Below are 24,297 nucleotides of genomic sequence, written 5' to 3' on the forward strand. Positions count from 1 at the left end.
TCCAATACTCAAGAACAGAAAGCACAGAGGACGGTAAACATACTGGGAAACACAAAAGTTAAGGACGAGAAAAGATTAACTCACTCCCCGTCGGGGAATCGAACCCCGGTCTCCCGCGTGACAGGCGGGGATACTAACCACTATACTAACGAGGAGTTGTTTGGTGGGTTTGGAAAAAGCTTTTTTGGTTTAAAAAAAACAAGTACAAGAATCTGGATTGTTTTGTGCGAATAAGGTGTTGTAATGCTCACTCTTTCAGGCACAAGATAAGGACTATAAGAAAAAATATCGCCTTGGCCACCTCAGCAAGTAAAGTCCTTAGGGCGTCATGAGGCTTGGTGCATTGTTCTCTGTTTACGTCAACCTGTCCGCAGAATAGACACAGCAAAATGTTGGGTTTAAATTTGGGCGAAAATCAGGAGAATGGTTAAAGAAAACAGAGGAATTTCGGAAAAACCCGGAAGTAAGCAGATTAAAACATACGGGTTTGACCTTTCAGCGAATTATATCGTGCCCCCCCCCCCTAATTTTATCACCAGGGTTTTGAAAATACCAAAAAAAAAAGGCTTTTCAGAATTTCGTAATGTCCGTCTCCTCGTTAGTATAGTGGTTAGTATCCCCGCCTGTCACGCGGGAGACCGGGGTTCGATTCCCCGACGGGGAGTGAGTTAATCTTTTCTTCAGCTTTCGAAACTTTAATCTTTTCCAAAGTTTCACCTTTGTTCGTCAAGCATTCTCCAAACTATATTCAAAGTTTAAACACAACATTCTGCAGTATCCATTCTGTGGACAAGTTGATACTGAGACATGTAAAATTCTTTTCTAAAATTCGAAATGTTTGTATAGAGGGGGCATGACACATTACTTTCATCCTCAGAACCTGACTATTTGATTAGACTGATGATTTTTATTTGGGTCAGTCAGAGGTTAGTGTCAAAAATAATTTCAATAAATGCATCCGGGATCCTCATGTTTTGAATAATTTATCCCACATTTTTAACAGTGTTGTCATGAGTGCGATGATGACTGGTACCTTGGTGCATGTCGGAAATATTGTCATGTTTTGCTAATAAAGTTTTCATTCTTTTTTTTAGTTTTTCCTGTTTCATACCCGCTTCCTGTTTGTAATTTAGGACTTGCTCTTTGTCCATGAAACTATATTATCAATAAAATTGACATTTAATTGAAATACTAGACGCTGCTTTATATATATATAGCCGTTTCTTTTCTACACACGACTGCTTTTTCGCAACTTAAGTATGCCATTTAGCACGATAGGTTCTGCGTCATATGAATATTCCAATATGTTGGTTAAGATTATTTAAGCGTTATACATCAACAATCCTTGTAGGGGATATTAATGATAATTTGGAAATCTGGTGTAATAATGTATTATGTTCGAGTAGCAACATTCATCCAATAAATCTGGCATGAAGTACTTTTAAATTTACAACTAATTTACAGTTAATTAATTTTAAGAGCTTTGGTTAAAACGGCTGCCAAAAATGCGGATATGAATATTGTGATGCAAAACAATGCAGTAGAAATGTCGGGAAACCGCAACCAAACACCATTCATCCATTATTCAACCGCTTATCTTTCTCGGTGTCTCTTGTCTCCGTGAAGACAACGTACTCCTCCCTCATACAATTACCATGCAGAAATGACAAATAAAGGCCACATTTCCGAAAAAGTATAGCCTGTAGAGGGCAGCACCACAGTGACCTGTAGAATATTCGAAACGCAATGTAGTGACGAACATTCTAATGTGGTTTATGAAGGAATCGATGGAAGGTTCTTGCAGCTGGCTCGTTGGTCTAGGGGTATGATTCTCGCTTTGGGTGCGAGAGGTCCCGGGTTCAAATCCCGGACGAGCCCGGTTTTTGCTTCCTCCAACTTTCATTGGAAATGACTTTCTCCATTGTCTGCGATAGTAGCTGACTGGATAAGCCAAGTAAATACACCCCAATATTATTAACTTTGTATGTTCCTCGGTCTCCGTGAGGAGTCCATTCTCTTAGTTTCGCATGAAGATGTGATACAATTTTATCTATTTTGACTGAGCTTTAAGTCTTAGTTACCCAAACCCTTTTGCCTATCTAAATGGATGTATGGAATGTATAAAATATACATATATCGTTTTTTGTTCGTAACGCAAAAGGAGCCCTAACACCTCTGTCTCAAAAGACCGACGCAGCCTGATCCCCTTTGTTCTGATTTTCAGTCTTCGTCCGGCTGACTTGCATACTGAAAGCCCTCAAGCTTTCATGCTCTGATGTCATGACAAACAAGATCTACTGCCAGCAACCCTGATGACACGCTACATCGGCAGCTTAGCCAACGAAACACACCACCGAAAAAAATGTTACGTCTTTTTCTCTCCATTTTGAACCGCTAACGTTATTTGTAATAAAAAAAAGTATCTGCATTTATACGCTTGTGCGGTCCTACACAATATATCCGTAGAGAAGGATCAGTTCGTGTCCCTTTATACTTCATTTTAATTACTAAAATAAACTGTTTAGTTGAACTTAGCTTAAGTTGATGATTGTGCAATTGTCCCGCAGTTTCCAAGTTATCCACTTAGACAATATGGAGAAAGTCACAGTAAATACTGATAGATTAATTGCATAACTTTAAGGGGACTCCTAGAAGTGACACCAATTATTCAGTGTAAACAGCGCGTTTCACTCTAAACGATTCTGCCAAGCAAGAACATGAAATGTGATATGGTGAAGTTGAGGTGTATGTAGACACGATCGAGACAAGCTCGGGTTGTACCTCCTACAACATCTTGCATTATGTTTGTATATTGTTAAAAAAAGAAAAACAAAAAAACAACTTGCATTATGTTTGTATATTGTTAAAAAAAGATAAAAAAAAAAAACATCTTGCATTATGCTTGTATATTGTTAAAATAACAATAAAAAAACCACCTACAGGGGGGCGTGTCTGTCGTGTGACTGTCACGGTACCGCCGCCCACTGACTCTTAAAGCGAGCGATCGTGTTTCGTTTCCAAACACTATTCTGCTAGCAACACATTTTCGGAAGTAAGTATATTTGCTCCTATAAGTTATAATAAAATACATATTTTTCAAGTAATTCAAGTTGACGTACATTTACAAAAACTTAAATTGCATCATCTATGCAATCTGCCGGTTGCTTTGCTGTTTTTAATCTATACATAGACTTCTGTAGCTTACCATATTGGCAGGAGTTGCACTGAGTTAATTATATTGTTTAAACGCATTAATCTCGTGTTACATGTACGTTTTATTTCATGTACGTCCCATGCAGGTTTTATTTTCCATTTATGTAGAAAAAACGTGTACTTTTGAAACTTTTGCTGAAACTCGAACGATTTTCATGCGTTACGTAACAGCACAATATAAATGACAACAGCGAGATTTGCAGAATTCATTATTAATCTAAAGTAGCACATCAGTACATTTTTCGCAGATGATTCTGCACTTTAAATAGTCGAAGGGGAAACTGAGAATATGCTAAAATACAAAGTCCGTGTTTGCGGACTATGTACCGACATGCTTCGCTTCAGCTGGTCAGTGTCAGATCCGGAACTTTAAAAAAATTTGCATTAAAGTTTTGTATATCGGATGTTTTTCATACGACCACAAAATGGAATTTCAAATGGGTGCATTTATTTTGCAGAGAGGGCATCCAGATTTTATACTGAATCTCAGTGGAGCGTACTTATGTCGGATGTAATCGAGATCGACGCGGGAGATAAAGCGATTAGTTTATCTCCAATGGAGACGACAGGGAAAGGAATGTTGTGGGTTGTTCAGATAAGCCTGCTTGGAATGAACTGCGCTGCGTCGTTAATACGAGATACACCAGTAACCGTCATTCCTTCTCATTTCAGTGCCTCCTTACACCATTACCTACTTCGCTGTCCGAGGTATGTGCAAGATAAAGAAACGGTGTCATGCCCCCCTTTCAAATTTTTTGGTCTCCCCACCTAACATTTTTTCCTGACTTTGTGTTTAATAAAATAAATACTCTCACATAGAGACTAATCTGGTTAACATTGTATAAACTTCTCGAAATACTGTCCCGTCCGAATATTTTACCTTTGGTATTATTAATTGCAGTTGTTTGCACTAAAGTGTTCACAGCTGATAGGCCCTGTTCAGGCGTCTCTAGCCTGGGACACTGGGGGCCGAAGCCCCGAATGAATCCTAACGAGCCCCTAATGGTTTTAGCTCAGATGTTTTTACAACCGTACTATCCCTTAGAGAACTGGGACCAAATCCCAGACGTTATCCCACGATCCTAGCAACAATCCTTTAGTAAAGTCATTAAATTTATAATCAGAGTTTTTGTATTAGTAGTATTTCTGCCTATATTACATATACAAATGGTCATCACCTATACAAAAGATATTGCTGTATCCTAACATTTTACTGGAAAGGAAAGGAGTTAAAGGGATCAAAAATCTAAAAGACAGAATTGGACATGGTTGTCATGCACTTTACATTGATAATCTTGTGTGTGCAGGCCGATGTGGTGCCATGAGGATCATGATGGTGGACCAGGGCCAGAAGTGGAAGGAAAACGTGGTGGCCTTTGACGAGTGGATGAAGGGCGACCTCAAAGCCACCTGTGTAAGTGGAGGTTTGGTGACGATCAGCAAAAATGGCACCGTATGAGCTGCAGCGACGTGCACGAACAAGTACCTGGTTTCAGCTAAAAATATGAAAATATTCTGTGCACATCTGGAAGGCTTTATTCACCCCATGCAAACTGTAGTTCTTTGAGAATCATAGTAGCATTACCCATATCCACTGGGTCTAAATTTACAGCAGTGTATTAGTGACAATGGCCATTTCAGAAATCCATCCCATTTTATCTATAGGTATTGTAGTTCAACTTTGATTTCTTCAGGTATTTGGACAGCTTCCAAAGTTCGAAGATGGTGATCTTGTCCTGTTCCAGTCAAATGCTGTTCTGCGTCACCTGGGTCGCAAGCATGGTAAGTTGCTTTGTCATTCTGATGAAGCAGAAATGCTCATGCTTTGTTATTTGGTTGCTTGCACAATCATATTCAAAGCCTTCCAAAATTTCTTTATGTATTTCAATATTTAATTTTAACCACAAGTTGCTCAGTTATTGAAGCATTTCAGATTTTAACTGTCATTTAACTGATGCCTTTACATTTGTTTATATATCAGACACTTTTGTCAAAAAGTTGTACAAGTGTCCAAGTTTTATCGCATGTTTTTTAATTTATATGTTTACTTGCAGTTGTATGATTCACTGGAGCAGTTCAGATTAAGTTCCTTGCTAAGGGGTGTTTTTGCAGTATCCCTTATGGAACCTTTGTTCATATTTTACACAGCTGCTCCACCTGCTGTCCCAGAAAATAATGAAATTTTTTTAGGCGTCATGTTCAGTCTTAAATCACAGCATGGCCATTTGCGGAAATTTCCCAATAGCACTGTGGTCTATGTTACTGCTTGGCATATTTCCGGAAGGGAAACTGTTTTTGTCCTACAGGGGCGTATGGCAGTAATGACAAGGAGGCCGCCCTTATCGACATGATGAATGATGGTGTTGAAGACATTCGTATGAAATACCTTAAAATGATCTACCAAGACTATGTAAGTATATGTTAAGCAACTTAGCTATAACTATGCCAAAAGCCAGGAAGAAGAATACTTATTTTTTTACAGTGTTGAATGTTCAACTTTCTTGTAATGTGCTACATTTTTTTACCATGCTTAGGACACTGGTAAAGACCAGTATATCAAAGACCTGGCTGGACACCTGTCAAAGTTTGATGCTGTCCTAGCTAGCAACAAAAGTGGCTTTCTTGTTGGTGACAAGGTAACTGATCTTGTTAGTCTTAAACACCATCCTTGCAAAGCATCTAAAGTTCTTTAAAAACAGCCCTTGAAGCAACTTTAAATTATTAAAGTAAATTATAGATTAGTCTTCTGATTCTCCACGATTGCCCACAGTAAATGTGGGCAATCGTGAGCAATACTGAAACTGATTTAGTACCCTGAAAACTAAATCTGGTTTAATACCGAGTACAAGTGAATTTAAGTGCCAAAAATTGTTCTGAAAATAATTTAAAAGCATTTTAAGTAAAATTTGAGTGAGTCTGAATTTGTAAATCAATAACGTGATGAGGGAGATATTTTCCTTTTAATCACATATAGCCATATAAGCTTCCTCCTTCCTTATCAAGGTCTTGTTATAACTTTGTCAACTGACACATTCCCAGCTTTATTTACCTTTTTCCGTTTAGATTTCCTTTGCAGATTACAGTCTCTTTGAAGTCCTGCTCAATCACCAGGTCCTGTGTCCCTCCTGTCTGGATTCCTTTCCTGCCCTGAAAAGCTTTGCAGCTATGATGGCTGCTCGTCCGAATATCAAGGCCTTCCTTGGCTCTGATGACTACAAGAAACTTCCAATCAATGGCAATGGGAAGCAGTGATAAATCATATTTTTTTTGTCTAGTGCACTTAATTGGCTACTGTCTCTTTGCAAGTAACCTGCATCTTCTGTGCAGCTTTATGCATTCCTGATATGAGAACCTGTACCAGCAATAGCTGTCTTAATAAACTGAGTTGCATTTGGCAGACTACTATACACGCATTGATCCTTTCGTTGTGGCTACGGAAATTCTCAGTCTTAGGTTACTCAGAACATTATTTAAAGAAGCACATCTTACAGTCTTAAAAAAGCTTTCAACTACATTTCCCATGAAAAGTAGTATACATGTATTGTAAACCAGAACATTCCATTTTCTAAAAATGAAACTTAATGACACAAATGAAACTATTGTTGGAGTCACAACTCCGCCGGAGTCCGTTGATGAGAAGAGATTCACTGCACAGTCGAGGAGTGGTTGCAGGTCACCAGTTTATTCTCTGACAGATTGCAATCTGGGAGCAACTATCTGACATACATTCAGCATGTACAGGGAGAAGCTCAAAACATCAGCATCAGTCCTGTACGTTTATAGGCCTTCTGGGGTGTTGGCCCCTCTCTTTCGGTACTTTCCACCTACGTGACCACAACAGATTTTGGCTTTTGCTCTAGTTAGTGTGTGTGTACATGTTCCCAGAAAAGAATAAAAATAAGTTGTCAGCTATATGATGGGTTCCTGTTCTCTAACTGTCTGGTACAAGGTCACCCTGACCTGGTCTCATGCTGACAGTTCCTGATTTTTCCCATCTACATGGTGAGATCACCTCATCCTAGTATCGGTTCCCATGTCTATTTTCTTCATTGGGTTAGAGGTCATATAGTTATAAAATTATTAGTTGCATTCTTAAATGATTAACCCTTCACTATCAAGTAAGGTTCCAGAAAAGCAAACAAACTAATATACAAATAAACACGAGCTACCCATAAACTCCAGACTGGTCATCATTATAAAGCTTGTTTAAAAAGCAAAATAAAGTGTGAAACTACAGCCAACTTTTCACAGGGAAATATGACTTTTGGTAGTTAAAATGTAGTCAAGGATTTTTATATCTTATGAAAAACACTACTTTCAATTCAATACATTACGAATAACGAGACTAATATTCTTTAGCACGAACGGCTTCTTGGTGCATGTTTCTAATACGACCACTAAGCGTGTAACGCCGCCTTAATTCCATTGGAGGAGAGCGAAGGAAGTGACGCTTTCGTTGCGCCAGAATAACAGTCCCGTATCCCGGTACAAACAGAACTAGACAAATCGGTTAAAAATACAATAAGCAAAGTACAGAATGTCGGTGGAAGAAATGGTTAAAGACATTCCTCAACTACAGGAACAGGAGCAAGATAGGGAAGAAAGCGAGGGAGAGCCAGAAACAGAGTATTACGGAGACAGCCAGTCGAAGGGCGGATATGTGTTTTACAGGTTTGCCGTTGCCGTCTCCATTCTTGGCATCTTCTGCGGCGCAAGTCGCTTTAGACACATCCCGTCATTTTTGCTGATATTAACGCTTTACTCGTGTCCAGTAAAAGTGCTTTGACTTGATTTCCCTTCCGTTTCAAAAGAGGCAATAAAAAAAGAAACGATCAATCAAAACTAGTTTTGCATGAATTCTTAATGGTGAAGCAGGGTTGCAGTTTCACGCATCTGGCGTGACACTTGCGTTTTCAGATTCTCACGCTCACGCCGGAAATCTTACAGCAAATCAATATTATTCCATTATAAACCTAAAATTGGCTACATCAAAAGCGTTTGAGTAGTTTTCAAACCCTACAGACTATTTACAAGGTGGTAAAACTGTTACATGCGTGTAAATGCGTGAGCATGTGTGTGCAGACTTGTCTCGAAATGAAACACTCACGCCAGATCGCTGACTAAAGCTGGCAAACCTGGTGAAGCGTTTATACAGTCCGAATTACTTTTGTGGAGAAAGTTTTAAATATGGAATATGCAGTTTTACGTGACTTATTCATGGGGTAATTGAATGCGTCCACCTAAGCAGCTTAACTTCTTTGACATAAAGTGAAGTATTGATGTTTACTGTTGCAAAGAGGTCCCTAAGAATCCTTAAGAACGACTTAAAATGATTAGTTGAGTACCTGCTCTATGGCATTTGAAACATGGGGTATTTCTCAAACCAAGAACAAGATCGTACTTGTGATCTTGGCAAACGTGGTCTTGCTAATTTCCTCCTAAAATTGTGAGCATGCAGTAACCTATCTGTAAATTTTGGACTACGGGATGCGCTTGATGACGCGTTGAATGTGGCTGCTAATGTAATTTCAGAGATCGGAAGGAATGGGCTGATCTTGAGCCAGTACCGCAAGACGATGGCCCAAATCCCGTGGTGAAGATTGCATACTCAGAAAAGTGTAAGAGATTCTACACTAATTAAGGTCACATGCTACGACAGTAAACGTGTTTCTTTTAAACCGAAGTCAAGCTAATTCGCTTGGTCTTGCGAAGATTTTGACTACTGACAACGATCGGTCATCACTGTAGTATTACAGTAATATAAATAGCGATGGTGCTTTTATCCCAACGCAAACTACGTATTTTGGTTGCATGCCATTTAATGATGTGATTTGTAGTTTCATTTATTTAGCATAACTTTCCTTTCAGTTTCGGATGTGTATGACTACTTCCGAGCTCTGCTGAAGAATGACGAGAAAAGCGAAAGGGCGTTTGAACTGACCGCTGATGCAATAGATTTGAATGCTGCAAATTACACAGTATGGTAAGTTTATACTGTACACAGTAGAAGGGTGGTGATCTTATAGTGGATATAACGTCTCACATTCTGATGTTTAGGGTGCAGGCAGTGGAGCTTCCTAAGTAGTAGCGTAGTTGCTATTCAGTTGCTGTCGCATCACAAATTGCTTTTGAAGCAGCATTACGGGATGCCAGGTGTTTCAGTCAGCAGCTGTTCACTTTGAAGTCTACAGCTGATGTTGACATATGGCTTGTTTTCTACCAAAGCAGTACAGTTGATATCTAAATGTTCAGTTTTTTTTTAGTTTTTTTTTTATTAAATGATATATGGAAAAACGCACTCAAGTCAAAAGGAGTTATTGCTCTGGCACGATGCTGGTTAACCAAACGTCTGGACTAGGAAAGGATTGGGCTAAAATTCTATAGTACAGATGATTGCAGCCATTGTTGTAGCTGAACCCAGAGAAACTGAGATGATTTTACTATTGAGGCTCAAAGGTCACACTTGAGGTAGTATAATCAAACCCCACTCCATATATGTAGTACTATATATTACTGAAGGCAACACTGCAGTTTTCTCATTGTCTTTTAACATGTTTGGACTCCGTTAAATAACTGTTAATTGCATCTAAGTATTAAGTGTCCCCCCTCTCCCTCCCCCCGGTCTCATGTCTTTCACTGTCACCCAGGGAATCAATGGGACAAAAGTGCAATATCTTGAGGACTCATTGCAATTATTGTAAATAGAACCACTCCAATACTATTTAATCTCCCACCTTGTGTATACGTTTGCACGCAGAAACACTCAAAATGTATTAACCCGTATTGCTTGTGTTCTTGCTTTGTATGTGTGTGTAGCTTAATATGCAGAGCTATGCTAGAGTTGTGTTGAATCTGCTTCAGGGAACACGCCTAATTTCATGGTACATTCCTGCGATGACAATAAAAGTCATTCTGACTGTAATTCTAATGTTGACTGGGACAGCAAGATGAAGAACAAGTGGCTATGAGTTAGATATATGAGTTATATATATTTTTTTCTTCTACACAATTAAATGCATGACCAGTTATCTTTATATATGTATTTTTGCTTCCTTGGTCCTCTTAGGCATTACCGCAGAGTCTTACTGCAGGCTCTGAAAAAAGACCTGCACGAAGAGTTGAGGTACATCACCGCCATCATTGAAGACCAGCCCAAGAACTATCAAGTCTGGTAAACGCCGTCTCCTTATCTTCTTCAACAAAAGTGACTTATTTGTCTCTGACTATCTGTGACTTCTGGATCTTCGCAAAGGAATACAAGGCTCCCTTTCTTGAAGGTTATTTCAATGAACAAGACGTCTCTTCCACATTAACAATGTTTAAAGGTTGTTGAATTGGTAAATTCTGCGGTAATGAGCCAGAAAATCAATTGCATACGGCAGTTGAAACGAGACTCTCCGAGGGCGCATCGTGGAGCCTGGACTGACCTTGGCGATTGACCGTAGCTGGTAAACCGATTTGTATGTGATGTGAGCTGTAGTCTCTCCTTGCATCAGGCACCACAGACGCATGGTGGTCGAGTGGCTCCAAGAGCCCTCAAAGGAGCTGAACTTCATCGCGGACATCCTCAGCCAAGATGCTAAGAACTATCACGCTTGGCAGCACAGACAGTGGGTCATCCAGGTAAGGGTCTCGTCTCTGGACTAGGATGGTATCGCTGTTGCTTTAGACGTGATAGGTAGCTACTTCACAGCTTACATCCATTACCTCTTTATTTAGGTGACACTTATCCAAAGTGTCATACGATGAAGAAAGTACGGTCATCCAGTGCCTTGGACAATTGGGGTTGAGTGCCTCTGTTTGAAGTTCAAACTGTAAACCAATGCAAATGGAATTATCCCTCAATAATGGTATACGTGATCTAATTCAGTGGACCTACACTTTGCCCCTGTAGTACTTTTTGTTTGTTTAAAAATAAATGATAAAGATATTTCAAAATTCAAAGGACCAATCAGATAGCTGCGCGGCGTCCGAGTAGCACAGTGGCCTTTCCCATGAGGTCGCTCTCGTATCTTGTGTAAATGAGCTTAGAAATTTAATCTTGTCTGGCTGTATGCTGAAGGTTGCGGTGGGGTTTAAATGTAAGGGGTTCAGGTAGCAGTTGATAAATACTTTAAGCCAGGCCCACCCTTTTGACAGCGAAGTTCGTTCAGATACGGCAGTCTCAGGTTGTCTGAACGCCGGCTTTTGTGAACCTGGTGTTTGTGAGAGTACAGCCTGAGGGGAGGGGGGTCTGATGTATTGTGGCTGGGCCTGGTTACTAGGGGGCTGGGCTCATCGCCACTGTGTTTGGCCAGGAATACAAGCTGTGGGACGGGGAGCTGGAATACGTGGAGCAGCTACTGGAAGAGGACGTGAGGAATAACTCGGCCTGGAACCAGAGACACTTTGTCATCTCCCACACCACAGGCTACTCGGACCCGGCGGTGCTGGCCCGAGAAGTGCAGTGAGTCCCAGCCCGGGGGCCCAGGTTCCCATTTAGCTCCCCGGTTGTCGCTGTAACCTGCAGTGGGATCTGTGCAGTTAGTCAGTTCGTTCGCATTTGGCATGAACGTTAAAACAAAAAATGAGAGATTTCAGTGAGAACATTCTGTCCCGAGATATAATTCACATGTTTGACTATGTTGAGATGAAGCCCAGCAGTGTGGTTATGTCCCAGAATTCCCGGTTTTTACTGCAGATGAAAGAGAAATGCAATCGCTGTACGGTTCTGACATCCTCTCTGACTCGTTTAAGGTTAATGAGCCTTTAATGGCTGTGGCCAGCCTCCTGCTTCATTCTCAGTGATTATACTATACATAAGCTGTATGAACATGGTCTGCTTTGCTTTTCACTGACTTTTTAGAGCCATTTACTTCCATAATATTTTATCTAAGATCATCAGGGGCCCTATTTGAAATGAAGCTTGTTTTATTTTCTTGTTTTTTTGAGGGAAAATAGTTCCAGAATTTGCGTGTCTTTGCAGGTACAGCCTAGAACAGATCAAAAAGGCTCCACACAATGAAAGTGCCTGGAGCTACTTAAAAGGGTACGTGAGAATGACTTTTTCATAACAATAATAAATGAATAATACCAAAGAAGTATTAGAAATCGTGCATAGATGTGATGTAGTTCCATATGTGAACAGTAGATGCCGCAATTGTCCTTATTGCCGTGTCTTTGCTTAAATTGCTGCTTGGAAGCCCCTCAAGCAAAATACGCTTCAGTAAGCCTAAATACTCTGCTCTAATAAGGCTTGTGATATTTCAGACTTTATTATACTGTATAAGTATGTATGATGAGACAGAAACACCTCTTTGATATTTTAATCTACAAAACATGCAATAACTCATTGCAAGTGAACACATTTGCTGTTGTAAACTGCAGGTACCTTTGATTCTCATCTTACTCAGTAAATTCAATATGAAAATGGAATAGCCTTGTTGAAAATGGAAGCGCTTTGGAGGCTTGTGATGCATTTAATGTGAATACACATTAAAAGTGTTTTTGGAGAGCATGGTATGTGGTGTGTGTTTGTGTGTGTGTCTGTCTGTCTGTCTATCTATCTATAATAATAGTTTCATGTACTATAAAAATATAAGTTAATGTTACCTAAGTGGAGTGATCATGATCATTGGCAGCTGCTGACAAACGTGTATGTCATGTAATGCATCTCTGTCAAAGCTTTAAAATGATGTGGCTCATGTGCTTAAAATAAATAAATGATAATACACTTCCAGACATGCAAGTAAGATCTGCTCTGCACTGAGCGAGTCTGCTAAGAGAGACGAAATTATCCCCCAGAGAAGACTGATAATCAGCATTTTAAACGCAGTGACTCATTTGTATTGCGGACGGAACTGAATTAAATTCAGCTTTAATGACCTCTTTTGTGAATTAGTGTCTTTATATACTTTGAAGATTGAACAGTTTGGTCAGGATGCATTTTTGAAGAGATGAACGCATGTGTTGGGAGACTTTCCCTTTCTGAAGAGCTTCTGTAAGGGATCAAAGTGAAATTCACGATTGAGACATTACTTGTCCATTAGTGTGGGTTTTTTGCAAGTGGTACAAGGTGGTCTAGACTCAGTGTAAAAATGTATGGTTTTCTGTATAATGTAACCTTTTATATCATTTCCTGTAGCGGGTATAATTCAGGGTTGTTTGGTGATGGGTTATATGTGATTCAGTGTTTTAGTTTGTGTGTATGGCAGAATACCATATGACTTCTGACCCAGGAAGGAGGCTGGCTTTTTTATGCAAATGTACTGGGGGGCGTGGCCTGCTGATTGGTTTCCCCACCCCCTGCTTAGGATTCTACAGGACCGGGGCCTGTCCACGTACAACGGGCTGCTGGAACAGCTGCTTGAGATGCAGAGTAGCTTCAGCTCTCCCTACATGACGGCCTTCCTGGTGGACATCTACGAGGACTTGCTGGAGAGTGCCAGCGGAAGCCAAGAGGACACCCTCAAGAAAGCCTTGGAGGTGGTGGGGGTGGGAGGGGGCTGATGAATCTCACGGGGGTGGGAGGGTTAATGGTTTTCCTGGAGGAGATACCTTAGAGGGGATAATATACAATTTCTCCAACCAGGAGTGCAGGTGCACTTAGGCAGATGTTAATACAGCATAACAAAAATGTTGCAGAAATGTTTTTGTCTTTCTGTTTATTTGGGATCATCCATCCATCCATCCATCCATCCATCTTCTAACAGCTTATCATGGTCAGGATCATGACAGATCTGTGCCCAGTCAGCATAAAGCACAAGGCAGGGGTACACCCTGGATGGGATGTACTTAGATACATGTTCTATTAAAGAAAAGCCCTAACGAGCCCTTGTCCTCCATGGGGTAGAAGGTCGAGATGAGGGCCTGCTATCTTCTGTTCTACCGGAGGATTCTATCGAGCTCTGCTGGGCTAATTTGAGCCTCGGTGAGAACAGCTGCATTAATCACCTGCCCGGCTGCTACGGAATGTCATCAATAACTGCCCAGCTGAGATTGCGTTGATGTTTTTCTGACCTCTGGTTTATCTGGAGGTGCCGCTTCTGCTTTGGGGGGTTAGGGCTGGGGGGGTGGTTCTTGCACGGTGACCCAGTTTAGGGTTCAGTTCCGTCACATACAGTTATTTGGAGACTCACTTAGCGAAGATTCTTTTAGAAGAGGAGAGTGGGATCCCCCAAATGGGGGTTTGTGGAGGAATGTGCATGTCGACCGATGTCCCCAGCCGCTGGTTTAAAAATCTTGTTGTACTGAAAAACAAAGTACGTATACCTAAAACAAAAAAGGTTGTCTACAGGGGAATAGCGTGTGCACGGCTCTGGGGCATCCTTGACAAAAACCGAATGCCAAGGATGCTGGGAAGAGATCCAGAATTCGAAGGAACGCTCACATTCACTTACCGAAACATGCATTCCTGCGTGTTTTGAATATCTCCCCTCCAGCGGTCGGCCGGCCGTCTCCTCGAACGGCAGAGCGAAACCTCGCGTGTGCCGCACGCGTCGGGCTTGATTGGCTTCCGTGGGAGGACGCCTCCGTCACGGCGCCGTCCTCGGGCCTGTCTGCGCTCGTCATCGTCAGCGTGGGTCAGACGGCGGGCCCCAGCCTCAGAAATGTATCACAGCGGCAGACAGGCTCTGTATAACTAAGGCTGAGGGGTTATTTCAGTTCGTCGTTAAAAAAAAAACAATCTTATTTTAAGAATATCATCTTTACGAAGCACACGTCTATGGAAAACTGACTTGTTTAAAGATTGCAGTCTGGATTTACTGTCTGTCACTTATCGACATGATTTTTCTCACTGAAGTCCACAGTCTGTTGAATTTAATGTGCTTTGCTTGTCCCTTTAAATCATGGTCTATACTATAAGACTCCTCAGGATTTGATTGGTCCCATTCTGTCCTATCTCTCTCTCACCTCTCTCTCTCTCTCTCTCTCTGTCTCTCACTCTCTCTTTCCTCCTCCTCCTCCTCTCTCTCCCTCTTTCCTCCTCCTCTCTCTCTGTTTCCTCCTCACTCACTCACACTCTCTCTCTCCCTCCCTCCTACCCATCCCCCAACAGCTCTGCGAGCTCCTGGCCACGAAGGAGGACACCATCCGCAGAGAGTACTGGCGCTACGTTGGCCGTTCCATGCAGAGCAAGTATGGCGCCAGAGAGGAGGCGGGAGAGCCGTCCCTAGCTGAACCCAAGGAGAAGGCCGAAGACGATTAAAGGGGGGTGGTACACCCCCGACCCCCCCAGGCCACCTGCCCCACTGTCACAGTGGGAAATGAACGAGGGCCTTCAGTGAGGCTAAAGATTTTAAACTGGCAGCAGTCTAGTTACCACATTGGTAATACTACTCATCCTGAAGAAGTGGGCGGGGGGGGGGGCAAAATACTTAAGTCAAAGAAGCTTCTTATGTCTTTAGGCTGGGGTGTTGAACGCATCCATCATTTGACTTATCTGCTTATCAGAAGTAACAAAAACCGTAAGTCTGGAGTTGCGTGCGGTTCAGGGATGGGTCCACATGCTCGCGTGTGTGATCTGGCAACCCGGTGTCAGGTTGATTACAGCACTTAACCTTGAAGCGGAGAATGACTGTTGTGAGGGCATCTAAGAACGTCTTGTTCAAGGAAGGGGCACAGTGGCTCTAACCGTTAACTGAAATGAGCCAAAACATTGTATAATCGAACTGCATTGCTTAGACTGTGATGTCTTTTGTACGCTAGAAATAATTATAATTGTTCCAAACAAAAAAAAAGCTAATCTTGTATTTTTTCCCCCTTTTGTTGTTTTTGGGTTTTTATTCTTAAACGACATAGAGAACCATCTCAGATACATCTAATTAGGGTGGTGTCAATCCCATTATGATTTTCAAAGCATATTGGCTTGGATTGGGATTAAAAAGGGTAAATGTTGCCGTCCCACATGCCCATTGACCCACCGGGAAAATGCCCGCTATGCCATGGTTGTAATCAATCCAGCCAGTGCATCCCCTGGAACCCTTTAAATGGGTAGAGCCCTCAACCCCCCTCCGTACTCAACCCGAAGTAATGCTCTTGCATTATGCCAGATTGCCAGCTCAGCCCTGTGTTGGATACAAAGCCATAGAGGTATACAGGTTTTCGTAGCTGTATTGTATGACAAAAGTTATTATTTTAAAAGCAAAACCTTGTCTGATTTCAGATTATTTTTTTTAATGCCAAGCTGAAATCATATTGCATGCATATATGTGTGCACGCACGCACACACACACACGCACACACACACGTGGGGACTCCCAATCCGATTTCAAACCCCACTCTGAATCTAGGAAATTAACTTGTGAGGTTAAAAGCTTTATAGCAAGAAGCTTTTCAAATGCTAAAAGTCCCTGTTTTGAACACCATCAAAGGAGCACCTGATTCTTTTAACTTGAGAAGGTTTAAAGGATCACGATTGAATGTAAATAACCTGCTTATGCACTTATTGCAGAAGGATTATGTGAAGCATCTCAAAAGAGCTGATTACAGTAATTTCATTAGAAGCCTCAAGGGTTACAGCATTCAACAGTCTTTTTTTTTTTCCGATTCTCTGGACGCATTATGCTAACGGAAAACAGAGGATCAGGCTACAGAAAACTGTTGGGAAGATGCCAGTGTTGGAATAAGTGGTGAGTCAACACTTCACACTCCAAAACACAACCTCCGCTTCTCTGCATAGGGGTTAGTGGGTGGGGCTAGGCACTCCAGCGCTGTGCGTTCGCATCTGCTTCTGTACGTCTGCAGGGGTGGATTTATTGCGCTGTTTCTCTGCATCTCCTCAAATGACTGCAGCATTTCACCTGCTATTTAAGCAGGGTCGGATGTTTGAAATTGACCCCTCCCCCAGGTCCCAAAGCACCTCTATTTACAGTCCCATTTTCCTCTGTTTTTTTTTTTCTCTGTGTGGTTTAGAATTCACTCAGGATCTTATCCAGAATCCTCCCCCATTGGGGGCTTGTTTCAGAAAGCAGCATTTGTTAGCTGGATAACTTGTTGGGTTTAAGGTACCCCAGTTTAAATAGACTTTATCTTCGTCCACTTACATTTAGCCCAGGCTACCTTAAATCTGACAAGTTTTCCAGCAAAGCAGGAAATCCTGCTTTTTGAAACAGGTCTCTGATGCTAATGGTTTTAGCTGCTCTTGATTCAGCCAACAGATTATTAACCATCCTGTTGCATCTCAGCTCTATCTACACCATTAAACTAGCGAGGTCTTCCCAGTGTTTATTTCTGACCCTCCACATTACATCGACACAGTCCAAAACAAACACAGAAATCATTTTGCAAGTTGCAAAATGCTTCCCTGTTTTAGGATAGATGATGAACATGAAGATCGAACATGTTAATTTTCAGCTATTTCTCAGTGGTACTGAGTATGACTTTACGTGGTTTGTTCCCTTAGAGACATGTGGCCCCGGAGGAGGGTGATTCCCTGTTTCTCCAGTTTCCTAGGAGATGTTGAAATCTGCCATGATGTTTTGCTGGTGTGCATGGTTAGCTGGTCATGTGCTAAATAGGCCGGGTGTGGGAAGGGACGTCGACTGGTGCTGTGCTAATGGACTGCCTGCTTTTATGCACCGAATCGACCACAGCAGTCCCCTTCGGCACCGGTTGCGGAGCCTGAGAGCGCCAGCCCATCTGTCAGTCACAAAGGGTGGCAGGTCTACCCAATTACCGTTATACCATGGAGACCGGTAATGAAAACCAACATTAAGGTTCGTTGCATACAACACAGACATTTTGGAAAATCACCTCAGCCGGTTATTAAATTCTGCGCCCACGTGAAAATCCTATAAAAACCTAGTAATAGTATGTAACTTAAATATTTCCTTTTCTCATTTGATGAAGGACATAAAATCTGTGGATGTTCTGTAATGTGCTACTCAGAGTCAGTCTACAGATTTTAGATTAGGGCTTTACGGTCTTCCTGTCAAGATCAATATTAAACTAGATGGGAAAACATCATGCTGAATGGCCTGGAGATTATTGTAGACATTCCATCTTTTCGTTTTAAGGGTTTTATTACCATAATTTCAGCCAGGTAGGCTTGAGTTACGTACTTTCACTTTTTCGCATCAAAGGGGTTTTTTTTTTTTTTTTGCAGTTAATATTTTCCTGCAAATGGAAAGAGATGCAGGTGCTGTGGAGCCCATTTAGGATGCATCACCCAGGCTAATTAAGAGCTTCCTCCCATAGCGACTACTGCTAAGAGACAAGTGACCACGTCATTCATGGAGGAACACGGAAAGAGTGGGACCTGGCTCTCGGGTGCCTGCGCAGAGTGAAATTACCACCAGGCTGCTTGACAATATCTATAGAGATCATGTTGGAGTCGGCGGTATTTTATTTGACTGGCATCCTGTCCGAGGTATATGCGTGTTCTGTGCCCTGTGGTGCTTGGAACATAGTAACATGTTAGCACGTTAGACATGACAATAGAATAGAATCGAATCCATCCATCCATCCATTTTGTATACTTGCTGGTACTATGCAATAATGTAACATTTCTTTTCTTTATAATACAACAATTACTATGCTGAGTAAAGTGGGTCATATGTAGACACACACACACACACACACATTATATATAAACAGTAACTCATTACTCGAGGGGCCAGAAATAATATTGTAGTAAACCCTAAAAGTTTTAATTAACCAGAATATAAGTGCTAGTTACATACTGATCCCTATAACCCTATAACTATTACTATAACTATTAATGTATTTCTTGCAGGTGCTACATTCGTTCATGATTAGTAATTGAGAAGCAACTCAGCTCTTAAGTTTTAGCCTCTATAAGTAAAGACTTACACATGTACTCTATTGGCCAGTTTCCCAGTCAAGGATTAAGCCTAAGCCTAGACTAGCTTTGAGTCACAATGGTGAATCTCCATTGAAACGGCAATTTAGTCCAAGACTAGTCTTAATCCTAGTTTGGGAAACTGGCCCTAAATGTATGTTTGTATATCAGGAGTCTAGCAGGGCGCAGGGCTGAAATGAAATGGCTGAGGAGCCCTTATGTGCAGTATGGAGGGGTGTAGCTTCTTAAGGGTGCGCAGGTAGACTGACTCCGTTGGTATCTAACAGCTGAATTTCCAGGAATATTATCTTACTGCTACTACAAGGCTCTAGGTGGGACTCAAAGTAACAAGGCAGACTAGATGTCTGTTTCCTGGGGCTGTACTCAGCACCGTGTACAGCTCAGTATAGCGGACCTTCGTGTCAAAGGGCGGCAGACACAGCGACGGGCTGATCTTAGCGTCTGGATTCGGCCCAGCTCTCCATTAGAAGGCATGTGATTCTGGCGGACCGGGCCCAGACGCCACTCCGAGCTGTCTCATACTCAGCATGTCCGGGAAATCCGTCCAGCGTCTGCCTCGCTCGGGGTGCCTCTCTCCGTACGCGGTATCGAGTTTCCACGGCCTGGAGTGGATGGCTGGCCCGTGGCAGAAATTCAATACAGATTGGGGGATGGCGTGGGGGCTTCATCATCTGCCCTCCAATCTTGAAATGCGTACAGATCAAAAGATGTGGTTTGCAGATTTCTACACCCACAAATGGGAGATGAGTGCAGATTTAAAGGCTTGGCTTGAAGTATCAACATCCCGACGGGAGCCGGAGCTGATGCACTGGAATCGGCACTGGAAAGGGCCAGACTCACGCAGCCACTCACTGCATGTATTTTTAATGAAACAAAACTGTGAACTCATACCCACCCCCACCCTTAGTAAGGCAATAAAGCAGGCAGCTCCAGGTGTGTCACTGGGAATACTAGCAAGTGGAATTCTTAAAATAAGCCCAGGGGCAGAGTCTTGCAGAGAGATGATGCATAGCTATACGTAGTGTGGTATTCGTCAGTCGTCCACGCTGATTGGTTAGGGCACCCCCTGAGGAGTAACAGGCCAGCAGGGCTTCGGCTCGTTCATGAATCCCCAAAACAAGAGAAGACTTTAAACTACAAAATGTTTCGCAAAGCATATTCAGCCAGCGACTACTCACCTCAAACAAAACCTTTCTGGTTCTATAATTATACCATTATTTAGCACTAACTGGAAGCTATGCTGTAGATCAATTCTTCTAAATGAAAAGAGTGGGGGAAAAAAGGGGGGAAAAAAAAAAACAGTCTTAACGTCTCATCAATCCTGTGCACCTGAGCGTGGTCTCATTAACTCAAGCGTTCTCAGGTGCATAAATCTGTAACCAGCTAATTGGATTGTTCCTGGCCATGGCCGAGTACTGGAACGATCCGGGATCTTCTACTCTGTGACATTAAAATGGTTCTCTTCAAGCCAGAGAAATTCAAAGGCACGTTATTGATTAAAAAAGGCTTTCCTGTCGGGCAGTTTGTTTCCTTTCCATGTCAAAAAAGTATGTTTTTTACTTTGACTCAAAAATCACCACATATAAGCGGAGCTGTCAGGTGTCAGATCCAGCCACGAACTGCACTGCCGAGCAGGGAGGGGAAGTTCCAGTGACGAACGTAACAGAACCGCAAGCCCCCTCCGCACGCTTCCATTCAGACGCTGCAGTCTGCTCATAATTAACCAGAGGCTTGTTTAAGGCTTTGTACTGCAAACAACGTAAAATCCACACAGAAGGTATGGGTCAACTGGCTGATTAACTGGATCTTGTCGATATAAGAGGAATACTGGCAGTGGCAGATGTAGGTACCAATGCTCTGGGTATTATAGGTCCTAATTTTGAAGTTTTGGTACCTGTGCAGGAGCAGTGGGGGGGGGGGGCAGTGGTTAGCACTGTTGCCTCACACCCCTGGGACCAGGGTTTAAATCTCTACCGTGGCTCTGTGTGTGTGTAGTTTGCATGTTCTCTCTGTGTCATCATGGGGTTGCCTCTGGTTCCCCCCCCCCCGAGTTCAAAAACATGCTGAGGTTAATTGGAGTTATCAAATTGCCATGGGGGTGAATGTTCCCTGCGATGGGTTGGTGCCCCATCCTGCCTCATGCCCATAGGATCTAGACCCTACATGACCCTTAACAGGACGAGCGGTTTCGGAAAATCGATGGATGACTACTAGTGCAAAGCATTTTATAATTGAAAAAAACACATTTAAATATTTTAATGTGAGATGAAAATTAAAAGTCATAACGTTTCAAAATGTTTTTTTTTTTTTTTTTTTATGAGCTGAAATAAATCAAGCCCTGATGGTTTTAACAGTGATAGGTTCCAAGAGTTACTAACCATGAGTATACGAATCGATTTATGATCCAAGCAATGCAGATGTATTTCCATTACCACTGGGACGGTGTTCGCCTGTTACCTTCCTTTGATGTCTTTGAGATGATGTGTGGCTTTCTGAGAAGCAGAACATGCCCCCTTAGTGTATCTGCACTAGAGAGAGAGTTTATTTCCATTCTTCAGTGTCCTCCAGGTGACGCCTATGTACTGGTGCTTGGCCTGCAAATATCCGTGAGGGGAAGCCTGGTATCGTAGCCACGGTGCTTGATGATGGCAGAGGTGTCTTGATCTGCAGCCACAAGAGGGCACCACACAGAACTTAATTTAGTTGGGGGGGAAAATTAGGCTTTGAAAGCCATGGTGTTTGGGGATTTACAATTAGGGCCAATAAAATAAGCAGTGGGAAGTGTTACAGCAGTGGGTGACTGATGCTTAAACTTCCCTTAGGAAACTAGCCAGACATAGCGAAGGGCGTAAAAGCCACAGTGATGCCATTTCTGTAATGTGCCAGCTGTTCATACAGTTGTTTAGTCTGTTTTATAACGTTAATGCCCTAATGGGGCAACAAAGCTTAGCCTCCCTGAATAGACATGAGTCCCAACAGCAGCCTACAACCCAAACAATGCAGTTCTCTCTCCACTAGAATTTAGGGCTGCACGATATCAGATTGCGATTTCCTCGCGATTAAATGCCGCTTGTGCAATAATCGTCAGGCCTTTAGATAACAGACGAAAACATTTATCCGGATGCCAGCTTTGTAAGACCCTCAGTTTTGTAAGCAGATTAGTAGTATGCGTAAAATATTAATGAGCCATATTATGAGGCCCAAGAGTTAGTAATATGTATATATGCGCCGTATTCTTACGCTTCGGTTAGCGGAGCACGCCACATGCTACTGTTTTGGTAAATCACGGAAGCAATATGCACTGAAGTGGCGGTGAAGAAAGGGACAGCCCAACAGCCACAACGTCTTTTGAAAGAGGAGATATTGTGGATAAACAAGGTAAAAAGACGTTGGTGGTGTGGCGGTACATTTTGCAGTTTAAAGTCCCGCACGTTTATTAAACGGAAAGATAACCCGAATGCATAAATAATACTAATATTTTAGCCGTACTACTAATCTGCTTACTAAATTGTGGGTGTAAGTAAATGTCCGTATAGTACCAAAAAATCCGGCGTCTGGCCAAATGTTTCGCCCATCATCTGATGCCCTGGTGATTATTGTGCATGCGGTGAATAATCGTGAACAAATCACGATGTGATATAGTGCAGCCTGACTAGAATTCCAGTACTCCAACCACGGCCCTCCCTACCTCCAGTTACCTGAAGCTTACTTGTCACATCCATGACCTGCTGTCTGAACATCTCGTCCTTGTTCTCCCTGGGGCGCGATGCCCACAAACCTAATTCATGGTTTTGATTCACTTCTGGACAGACTACAAGTGCTCTGGAGACTGGAAGATGGATGGAACATGACACTTGTCTCGGTGTAATAACAGATGTGAGTATGTACTCTGTGACAGCAAATGCATTTGTCAGTATTCTTGTCTTTTAATCTGGGTGTAGCTGGGTGTCATGTTAGATATTGTGTGTTTGGGGACGGTGACAGCTGTAGGGTCTGAGATGATAAAAGCCATCCCGTGGGACACGGGTGACACGGGCTGCGTCACTCTCCGGTCAGCCGGCGTTGCCTTCACCGCGGGCAGCGCTCTGAGTCACGGTAAGCCGCTGTGACTCTGACAGGGGAACAGGTATCATTTCTGTTGCTGCGATGAGAGCATCAGGGTCCAGCTGAAGAGCAATCTCTGCTCAGTAAATGTAGTGAGAACGACAGCCCCGGTTCGAATCGGGCCTTGCTCCTGACGGGTCATGCGATCGAGCAGATTTCAGGAAGTCTCTGTCGCGTGGCCTTGATCTATTCTGCGTGTCAATCAGCTGCGTCGCAGAGCCGGAGGAGGGCAGAAGCCCACCCGGCAGCTTCCGGAAAGTCCTACCTTTGGCATTTTCCAGTCAGTCCATGTCACAGTGACTGCTGTTCATATCTCAGCTGAGGGTCGGGCTGTGAACCATGCTGCCAAGATCTAAGCAGATGAAATACCACATTCCTCCCTTCCACCCCGACTGCAAACTTAGCTTTCCAAGCAATGAGTAAAAACATGGTGGGAAACGTGTGTAAGAAAAGCATCGTTGTTATAAAAAATAATGTATATCACTTTGGCTAAAAGTATCTACTAAATAAATAAAACATAAAATGATTATTATTATAAACAACAGCAATAATAATATAACAATCATGATGGCCTTATTGAACTTATCACACTTTAAATTATGTTCTCTTTCTGCTAGTCACGCCCAGAGAAAAATAAACAACAAATGTACATTTTAATTATTTCCTGTCAAAGTTGAAATTATCTACGTACAGGCAGGTTCTTGACTGATGTACGTAATCTGTTCTACAAACTCTCGCATAAGTCAGATTTACCTCACACCATTCAAGGCACCATATAGGACATAAAACACACAAGCAAAAAATTTACTAGCAATGCATACTATAGAGTGTGCATTAAATAACTGAAGACAAAAATCTAAATATATTTATAGCACATCTTTTGCATTAGCATTCCTGTGAAGTCTGCATATAGTACTGTGCAAAAGTGCAGTATTAGGCAGCCAAAGAAAATGAAGTTTAAATGATCTTCATGTTGATGTAAAACTATGCTATTGTATCTTTCGAGGTGTGTCAGCTCAGTCCCTTCGAAACTTCTGCTAAACTCACCCCAATATTTTCAGCGACCGTCCAACACACCGATGTACTTCTTGGCTTGACCACTAGCACACCTCATACAGCTAATCAATGTCATTGACTTTTTCTTTTGACTAATTAAATTAATTGATTAAGTGAGCTGG

The 24,297-nt window shown here is 42.2% G+C and overlaps 2 protein-coding genes and 3 non-coding genes across 5 annotated transcripts; 4 read left to right on the forward strand and 1 right to left on the reverse strand.

Annotated features, from left to right (window-relative positions):
* Window positions 1-83: 83 nt before the first annotated feature.
* On the reverse strand, window positions 84-155 carry trnad-guc (transfer RNA aspartic acid (anticodon GUC)). Its single transcript has one exon. It is a non-coding gene; the product is annotated as a tRNA-Asp (tRNA).
* A 437-nt stretch (window positions 156-592) lies between these two features.
* Window positions 593-664, forward strand: trnad-guc (transfer RNA aspartic acid (anticodon GUC)). Its single transcript has one exon. It is a non-coding gene; the product is annotated as a tRNA-Asp (tRNA).
* A 1,142-nt stretch (window positions 665-1,806) lies between these two features.
* trnap-ugg (transfer RNA proline (anticodon UGG)) lies at window positions 1,807-1,878 on the forward strand. The gene has a single exon. It is a non-coding gene; the product is annotated as a tRNA-Pro (tRNA).
* A 1,074-nt stretch (window positions 1,879-2,952) lies between these two features.
* Window positions 2,953-6,618, forward strand: gstp1.2 (glutathione S-transferase pi 1.2). Its single transcript, XM_023795818.1, has 7 exons — window positions 2,953-3,052; window positions 3,886-3,921; window positions 4,521-4,627; window positions 4,908-4,995; window positions 5,520-5,623; window positions 5,748-5,849; window positions 6,277-6,618. Coding segments are annotated over exons 1-7 (627 nt in total). The 5' UTR covers window positions 2,953-3,051; the 3' UTR covers window positions 6,466-6,618.
* Window positions 6,619-7,644: 1,026 nt separating this feature from the next.
* Window positions 7,645-15,942, forward strand: fnta (farnesyltransferase, CAAX box, subunit alpha). Its single transcript, XM_023795996.2, has 9 exons — window positions 7,645-7,884; window positions 8,746-8,831; window positions 9,082-9,196; window positions 10,280-10,384; window positions 10,710-10,836; window positions 11,511-11,659; window positions 12,179-12,241; window positions 13,506-13,677; window positions 15,251-15,942. The coding sequence occupies exons 1-9, from the start codon at window positions 7,751-7,753 to the stop codon at window positions 15,398-15,400; spliced, it is 1,101 nt and encodes a 366-aa protein (XP_023651764.1). The 5' UTR covers window positions 7,645-7,750; the 3' UTR covers window positions 15,401-15,942.
* Window positions 15,943-24,297: the final 8,355 nt, after the last annotated feature.

The sequence above is a fragment of the Paramormyrops kingsleyae genome, chromosome 12 (assembly GCF_048594095.1).
Source record: "Paramormyrops kingsleyae isolate MSU_618 chromosome 12, PKINGS_0.4, whole genome shotgun sequence".
Classification (NCBI taxonomy): domain Eukaryota; kingdom Metazoa; phylum Chordata; class Actinopteri; order Osteoglossiformes; family Mormyridae; genus Paramormyrops; species Paramormyrops kingsleyae.

Bases quoted from the DNA above. Each gene is read 5' to 3' on its own strand.
- gstp1.2 (XM_023795818.1), top strand. The intron at 4,996-5,519 runs GTAAGTTGCTTT...TTTGTCCTACAG, and splicing joins TCACCTGGGTCGCAAGCATG to GGGCGTATGGCAGTAATGAC. The intron at 5,624-5,747 runs GTAAGTATATGT...TACCATGCTTAG, and splicing joins AAATGATCTACCAAGACTAT to GACACTGGTAAAGACCAGTA.
- fnta (XM_023795996.2), top strand. From the start codon at position 7,751: ATGTCGGTGGAAGAAATGGTTAAAGACATTCCTCAACTACAGGAACAG. The intron at 7,885-8,745 runs GTTTGCCGTTGC...ATGTAATTTCAG, and splicing joins GGCGGATATGTGTTTTACAG to AGATCGGAAGGAATGGGCTG. The intron at 11,660-12,178 runs GTGAGTCCCAGC...GTGTCTTTGCAG, and splicing joins GTGCTGGCCCGAGAAGTGCA to GTACAGCCTAGAACAGATCA.